At 38.2% G+C, this 8,769-nt stretch overlaps 1 protein-coding gene across 3 annotated transcripts in view; it reads left to right on the forward strand.

The window, feature by feature from the left end:
- LOC143020728 (uncharacterized) overlaps positions 1-8,122 on the forward strand; it is a 39,230-nt gene extending 31,108 nt beyond the window's left edge. For all 3 annotated transcript variants that reach the window (XM_076177427.1, XM_076177428.1, XM_076177426.1), the window contains one exon: positions 1-8,122. This exon is cut by the window's left edge and continues 238 nt beyond it. In XM_076177427.1, the coding sequence (XP_076033542.1) occupies positions 1-1,392 (1,392 nt within the window). In that variant the 3' untranslated portion in view covers positions 1,393-8,122.
- Positions 8,123-8,769: the final 647 nt, after the last annotated feature.

Consider the following 8,769-nt stretch of genomic DNA (forward strand, 5'->3'; position numbering starts at 1 on the left):
TACTGGCATAAGTACAAAGGCAAAGTTCTCTCGAAGAACAGCACGTGTGCCAAGTTTCCATCTATCTACGACCTGAGCTTCAACAACATTTACTGGCAGACGCTGAAAACGTCAAACGGAACTTTCCACCTCTATGGCGCTTACTACGATAACCGGACTCTGGTGGCCATGAAACCTGTTGTTCGTATTCTTGGAATGATTGATCGTCTCATCCCTCAAGTAAAGACCTACTGCCAACTGTGGTTTGACGGTCTCAAGGAACCAGTGTTTGCACGTGTTTGGGAGTACAAGTATGTGTGGTACCGCAAGTGGGGAAATTATAAGAACGGAATTTTCCAACCTTATCTCATTGCCTGCCAAATACCACCCGGTTATCGCCATTTAGTTCCTGTGTCGGTGTCTCTGGTGGAGCGATCATGTGACATGGCAACTACGAATGTCAGAATTCTTAACAACAGACCAGAGGGCGGGCAAAAGGAGGGGTTTGCCGTGTGTGTTAAAGGCCTCGACTTCTTGCACCAGGATTTGAGTGTGCGATTAGTTGAATGGCTGGAATTACTTTTTGCGCTTGGTGCAAGTAAAGTCTTCATGTACAAACTTGAGGTTCATCCGAACATCACTAAAGTTTTGGAACACTACGAAAGACTCGGCAAGGTGGAAGTAACCCCTTTAACACTCCCTGGTAATCAGCCCAATATTCCTGGTCTTATACACATGTATCTTAAGAGCAAAGTAACTAATAAGCGACAAAATGAACTCATCCCCTACAATGACTGTCTTTACAAAAATATGTACAGGTACAAGTATATTGCCCTTCTCGACACAGACGAAGTTATCATGCCGAAACTCATGATGACCTGGAAAGAACTGATGGATGTTGTAGTGGCAAAAGCTCTTAAGACAAAACCAGAAGGGCGTGCATCCTATAACGTGCGCAATGTCTATTTCATGGATACAATGAGTCACAATCACGGTTGGTTTCGCGAGATCCCCCATTACATGCACATGCTTCAGCATGTGTACCGCTCGCGCAACTATACCAAACCTGGTCAATATGTAAAATGTTTCCATGATCCTGAACGTGTTCTCACTCTTCACAATCACTTTCCACTGTCATGCCTCGGTGGTGCCTGTTCGTCCTTTGCGATCGATACCGAAGACGCCCAACTACAACACTACCGCGCTGATTGCGTGAGCACACTGAAGAATACCTGCACAACAGAATTCAAGAACCACACTATAATGGACACAACCATTTGGAAATATCGAGAGAGTGTCGTTTCTCGAGTCACGGACGTTCTTGTTCATCTCGGTTTCCTTCCCAAGCAGCCGTCCTCAACATCTTTACGTTCACGAATTGGTGAAAGTGAGGTGCCATCGGTGAAAAAGTGAGGTTGTAAGGTACGTGTATTCTTTGTGCCTTATACCGTGTGATGCCCTTTGTGGTCTAGTCCGAGCTGTGGCAGAAGCAGGCAGAGAGACATTTTTGCCTGTACTGATTGTGAAACAATCTGTCTCCAAAACTACATCCATTTTTATATTTAAAGTAGCTGATTGGTTCATTGGATCATTTAATTGCTCATATATTCATACTGTATATGTTTATCACTGATAATTGTTCTTCCCTGGAGTGATATGTAAGACATGAAAATACCTATCATTGTAATGTTCAGTGACAATATGATCAAGATATACACAAGCCACTTAGTCCCATATCTGCAACAGAACCGCGTTTACGAATCCATGTCCAGAGATTTTTGTCAATTGTATTTTCTCAGGAGATTACTAGTCTTGAAAAACCACCAAGTTCTTTGGCTGTCAGGTTGTAGGTATGGTGGTCATCTTTGGTTTCACCAACACTATGGTTACCACTACTTTGTATTTCACCTCATATTCATGGGGTGAGAATCTATTTATTTATTTATTTATTTATTTTATTATTATTATTTCTTTTTTTATACATTTTTTAAAAGGCCAAGAATCCATTTCATTTTTAATTCTTTTTACAGTTGATCCTACAGATTTTTACTATAGACCCCAAGTTCAAGAGGACTATCCCAAACAATGAATGGAATAAACTTTCTGCACAGGTAGTGCATTGTAGTTCAGTTCGAAGCTTTAAGAATCATTTAGATGCTGTAATGATTATAATTTATCTTATATTATTTGTTTTTGTTTTGTTATCATTTGTCTGTCTGATTTTCATTTATTATTAGTTATATGTCAATTTATTATTATTTACTATTTACCTGTTTGTTTATTATTTAACTATACCTATGCATTTATTTATGTATTTTATTTGTTATTTACATTATCATAGTTTTTATTTATTATTTCATTATTAATATGATTTTTTTTTTTTTCGCATCCAACCTAGATATGGATCAAAAGGTCTCCTGTCGGCATGCTCCGCCTTTGTAATCCTTTGTAAACAAGAGGGAGTACTTCCTTCTCATGTATTTGAAAGTTCAGTTTTAGATACTCGGAAACAAAGCAGTATTACACACGATTCCAGCCAAATGATTGTTTTGCCACACAGTCATGGGGTGAAATCTATGAATCATAATTAGATAAAGCACTACCACATGATTGACCACCTTAGAGATTTTCCAGTACTTATCTCCTACTAAGTGAATTCAGGCAAGAAAATCTATGGACATAGGTTTGCAAACAAGGTTTTAATATTGGAATTAATTAGTTGATAAATTGCTCTTGCACTCAGCATAGCTGGAAATGTTTACTCAATGCACCAGAAATTAATTTACGTAAACTTACAATTGATAGAAATGTATGCTGTGGGTCTGAACATATGCAAAATAGGATTAGAGAAAGTATGCATATTTAACATATGCAGTTTTAAGTACAGCACTACTTAACTTTACATCCTCTGCCTCTTCCCTCTTCCTCCTTATGTTATCTGATACCATCGTGTATGGTAACAGTTATTAGATTGCATATGTGATATGTATTTCTGTGTATGCATGTATACTGTGCCTTTGAATGAGCTGTAGATGCCTTGTGTATGAAATTGTGGATAAGCTGTCAGACTCAAAAATTGCAGCAAATTATTTTACCACCCCATGGTCTGCACTTATCTATCGTGTTTCATCATTCAATGATATATATTTTCGTGTTCTTGGTTCCTGAATGTTACTAAAGAAAAGAGCAGAATAGATTATCAGTTGTATATACGTGGAGACCTCAGTGGTCAGTGGGGGCAAATGCCATGACAGTACATAAGTGTACTTACCTTTTTTCCAGCTCTTTGAATCATTCCTGGCAAGTTCTCAAACCAACTCCCCCGTCCATTGTCAGTAGACATGTACAGTTTATATATAATCCCATCCTAGGGACCAATAACAGGCACCTGTAAGTGATGGTCCTGAAAGATGGACATAAGAGAGACCCATCTCCCATCTTCAAAATCTGTCAACATCCTCACCTACATCCAAAGATGCAGTCATGGAGTTGACATTTGAGATCCGAACTGGGTCCAAGATCTCTCTCTCAACATTTAATTACATTTCCTCTTCCTCATACAAGGAGAATCAACATGAAGCAGCAGCTCCCCTCTTCCTACTGTGACACAGAAACTCTCCCACACTAACACGGTACAGACAACAGCCCAAGATTTCTTTGCATTAAGATTTATGCGAGGGCCCAAGAACCATTGCCAGCCACTGGAGCTGTGGGTTTCTAGTTAGTGAAAATCAAGGCAATTCTTATTCTTATTGTAACCCTGCCATATGTGAATGTTGCCTTGGCTATGCTTAAGCTGTCATCTTTCCGAGAGAAAGGTCCAAGGTTGAGTACTTACACAAAATGGACCTATGGTGTTTTGTTAAAGCAAGATAAACCAGAATACACCCAAGCATAATCTAGTGTACCAGCAAAAGAGAAGCAACTAGATATTCAATATCATTTTAAGTTCCTCTTGGATGTGATAGTTGGGGGTACTGGTGCTACGTCTCCAGACCAGACCCATGATCTTTCAGTATTATGCTTCCGTTTTCCTTTCTTTTTTCCACACAAGGAAAGCAGACAACTAATAGTTGCTTTCTTTTCCTCTTAGCCAGAAATATATAAACACTTCCTTGTCCTATCACATGTTCTAGATGCTAGAAACTTGTATCACATGCTTACAGTGCAATGCAACAGATGTAACTTTTGCTGCTCATTGCTTGAAAATATAACACTATATACCAAAAGGCTTCTTCCCCTGTATAAGGAAGGTAGCCAGTCAAGGCATGCACTTACCCATCCCCCTCACATCCATCACCTATTTGTTTCCCCTTTTACTCTAGCTCTTCATGGACAAAGGGTCATTCCTGTTCCCTGCCCACTGCTCAAGTCAGAAGTAATGCAGCAAGACATGACACATTCACAGCAGGGATCTACCACTTCATTTATATGGTAATCCTTCAGGCTGCGACAATTTACAGTCCCCCATATAAGGGGTTTGGCTGATTCAAAGCATACGCCCACACTCAAACACCCATTCACCCACCCCTCCCATCAGAGCTTTTGAGAGGAAAATTTGACCTGCCCTCTCATCATGCAGGTTATATATAGTATAGCAAGGCAGAGCTCCTTCTCTGCAGAGCTTGACAACTAAAGTTGGCTTACCCTCACCATTTCATCATAGGACAAACTTCTTGGTCCACTTGTCTACAGAGCAGATACAGGGAATGTCCCACTGAGCCATGTCATCTATCCATCCTTTCACAGTCTTTTGCACTCTTGCTTATTTATTTTGCCGACATACCACATGCATCCCAAGCTCCGTTCACTCCATCCATTAACTCACTTTAGATCTTTGTCTTGGGTGGACTTCACTTCAGCTTTCCACACTCTTCACTAAGAGGAAAGACTAAATATGCTGAAGAGAGTTGAGAAAAAGGTTATATGATAGTAGTATTAAGAGCCTTGAGAAGAGTAGACACAATTGAGAGAACCTATGAGTATGGGATCAAAGAGATGACAGAATCCCTGGGACGAAACTGAAAAAGACCAGATGTCTGAAGGACATCAAGAAATAAATTTTTAACATTGTTATATAAGGACCTACTCACATAGTATGGAAGAAGATTAAGTACAGCCATATAGCACAAGAAAATATGAGGTCTTGATCTAACCAAGGGGATTTCAGAGACGAGACTCAAGAAGTACGCTTGTATTCAGGATTTCATGCAAGACCTCTGTACACATCACAACACAGCCCACATCTTTGAGCAGAAAATTAACTCTTTCTGCATATTACTCAAAACATTTTAGAAACCACACTCAAATTGTTATAACACATCTATATAAAAACATATGCATAAACACACAGAATGCCAGGTATGCCATATATCAAAATATGCAGCAGGACTGAGAGGATATAAATAACAGTGATTAAATTGATTCGCAACCATGTAGGTTAAACAGATTAAAAGCAATGATCTGTCATCAAAAGGAATAAAACAGAGACTCTTGGTCCAATACAGGAGAGAATTAAGAGGCCACTGGAACAAATTGGAAACATCTATAGGATGTAAAGAAACAATTTTCCAGATACACCAATTCCAGGGATCAATCAGAAGCTAAGATAACCCAAGCTAAAACCATTAACAAATCCAAAACTAGGTATGATAGTAAAAAAGGGGGGAAGATATGATAATGAATTTAAATTTTCCTCCACCTTACAATTAGATAAATATGCAGATCATAAGACAAACCTGCCAACTCTATACTTAAACAATTGCCCCCAAACTAATGGGGAAAAAATTCCAAGTTACTTGAGTTCCACTAGATCTCCTTTGATCAAGTTACTAGTCAGTAATGAATCAGCACCAACACATGTGCCTTAGAAAGCACATGCTCAAGATGTGCACATGACAAAACTTGACACATAATAGCACTCTGCACAACATTTATTCAATGCAAAAGACAGTATAATGTTTCCTTTCTGGGAGATTTATGGTCCAATTGCGGATGCCATTACTAGATACCTTGTAACAATGGCTGTATTGCAAGAGCGACCCAAGTCAACAAATTGATTGATCTCTCTGATTATGAGTAGAATGATCACCATGCTCCCTAAAATGCATTGGGGGTGACCTTCTCTCAGGAGGAATGCTATGGGTTGGTGTCTCGCATATATGGATTGCTTCATGATCACATTAAATGAACCAATGAACTACTTTAATAGTAAAAAGAGGTGTGGCTTTCAGGCTAGGTTAATGCACGATGAAGACGAGCCTTTCTGGCTCACATCTCCGCTCAAGGCCCACCCCTGCATCACCATCATTGCCATTGCCATCATCATTGCCATTACAATCACGATCATCGTTATTGCCATCACCAGTCATTATTATCTTTTTCCTCCCCTTACACTTGCTCTCCCTCATCTTATCTTTTCCTATATCGACCCTTCTCTTCCTCTGCCTCCACATTCTTCTCCCCTCCTCATCCTCTTCATCTCAAACAAAGCATGCTTCTTCATGTTGCCTCTCATTTTCTCAACGTCATTCTCATTTTGCCGGTGCATCATCACTTTATTTATCCATGATATTTTGCTATGAAATGACCACCTGTTGGCATAACTTGAAAACACATGTAAATGTAAAGATGTATTTTTGTGTGTTCAGAAAATTGTACAATTATTTTGTAAATGTTCATTCCATGTCCAATTCAGAATCGGGGCCTTCACTTTTCATTTAGAATGAGTACATGATTACAGTATAGCCAGTGCATGCTCTTTATCTAAAGCACAATGAGCATATGCTGTGAATACATTCAATATCTAATATATTCATGCGTGTTCCTTTCATTGTTATTTTATCCCAAACTTTGTTGATAGCATTCAATTTCTGGCATTCAATTTCAACTTGCCAACTTTTACCATGGACATTTTTCAACCAAGTTTCAGCACTGTCTACAAGACATCTGCCACCTGTCATATTTAACTTCACTGTGATTTTTTTACTGTATAAAAGCGTTGTATATGTTGAGTGTAACTCACTGGGGGAATCTGTTGGCCTTTCATATGGCTATTATTTTAGTAGCATCTTGTAGAAGGTGTACCCGTGAATAAAGTTGTTTTCTATCATTTTGTTCATTATAGAATGTGATTCTACATGGAACAATACAATGAAGGAAGGAATTTTCAGCACACATGGCCACAGATAGTCTTGAATTATTCACTTTTCTAATCGCTATCACTTTTTTTCTGTCACTGCTCTCAATTGTACAATACACCGACCCCATCTGTACTGGGGGCACTTTTCCTCTTGTTTGGCTGTCACAAAGCTATTTTATTCATCTCGGTAGTTCCCCCTCACATTCATCTCCAGAAAAAACAGCGGATCACGTTCATTCTTGGAACTCCATTATATAGTCATCATCCCTTCAACCAAATACTGTACTTAAGAGTTTGTTCTCGCCAAGTTCAGACAATTCTTTTCAAGCGATTGTTTATTTTGGCCAAAAGGAAATGCTTGTTGATCAAGATCCTAGTTATCCCATCTTTGCCCCATTTTGGTAAATGAAAATTGTCTGGCATAAAGCAGAACAAAATGAGAGACTTATTGGGTTGAAGAGGATAAAGATTATTCTCACTTTATTTCTCGATTCCTTCACTCATGTGTGATTAATCATTTATTTCAAACAAAAGTAATTTACAGACTCCAGAAGTACGACTATTGAATGTCTAATTCAGTCTGAAAAACCTTTTATAGAATTGTATTTGATTTTATAAGGGGATGAATAGATGGCTAATTTTGTTTTGTGTGCTAATCTAATTATAGCATGTGGAAATGAAATCTACCCACAAAAAGGAATTTGAATTAAAAAAAAAAAAAAAGATAAGTAAAAAAAAAATATTGCTAATAAGCTGAAGGTTACCATGCACAAGAAATTACATTGCTAATGAACTCTTAGTGAAAGGGTTCGTGATCTGATATTCTCATAATCACACATGAATGTGTATAAATTTTCCTTCAGTAAGAATTAATGTACGAGTGTTTAGTGCCATGTCCCTCTATAGTGTACATAATTTGCCAAATAAGTTTTGTATTAGTGAAAGGTCATCATATAGCTGCGCTGAATATCTCTGTGTGGATGATTAAACTGTACAATTAAATTTCGTTTTATTTCCCATTTGTTATCAAAATGTATATAAACCAGACTGTATCAAAGTAGCATTCATATCCAAAATGTGCGGCGACAAATGATTACATAATTTCATTTATAATGATCTACAATGGAAAAAATAATTGATAGACCTTTCCTAGCATAACAAGGTCAAATGCTAACAATTTAATTGTTCTGTTTATCTATATACCAAGGGCATCATCTCCCTTATATGGGAGGTAACCAAGCCAAAGGGATGCATCCACTCCCATCCACCGCCCTTTCCTCTCTCTCATCTCGGCTCCTCTTGGATGAAGGGTCATCCCTGTCTCTTGCCCACTGACCAGGTTGGAAGTAATGCAGCAATAAATGATAATTGTTTAATAAACGAGAAATTATATTACAGAATGCTGTGCAGGTAATGTAAGACTCTTAAAAAAATTAATTAAAGTCTATTTCATCTCTTACAATGGCATATTACAGAAAAATAGCAGTATAGGTACAGAACATTGATGAAATTAAATTACTTGGACAATACAATACACATATACCATAGTTTAGCAGACTGTAAGAAGAGTTTTTTTTGGATGGAATTGTGTACTTTGGCCTCTGGAATGTCATGCAAGTGCATCCAGCGCAAGTCCCCATCATGCTGGG

Source organism: Oratosquilla oratoria, chromosome 40 (assembly GCF_046742065.1).
Source record: "Oratosquilla oratoria isolate Oo_2021 chromosome 40, ASM4674206v1, whole genome shotgun sequence".
NCBI lineage: Eukaryota > Metazoa > Arthropoda > Malacostraca > Stomatopoda > Squillidae > Oratosquilla > Oratosquilla oratoria.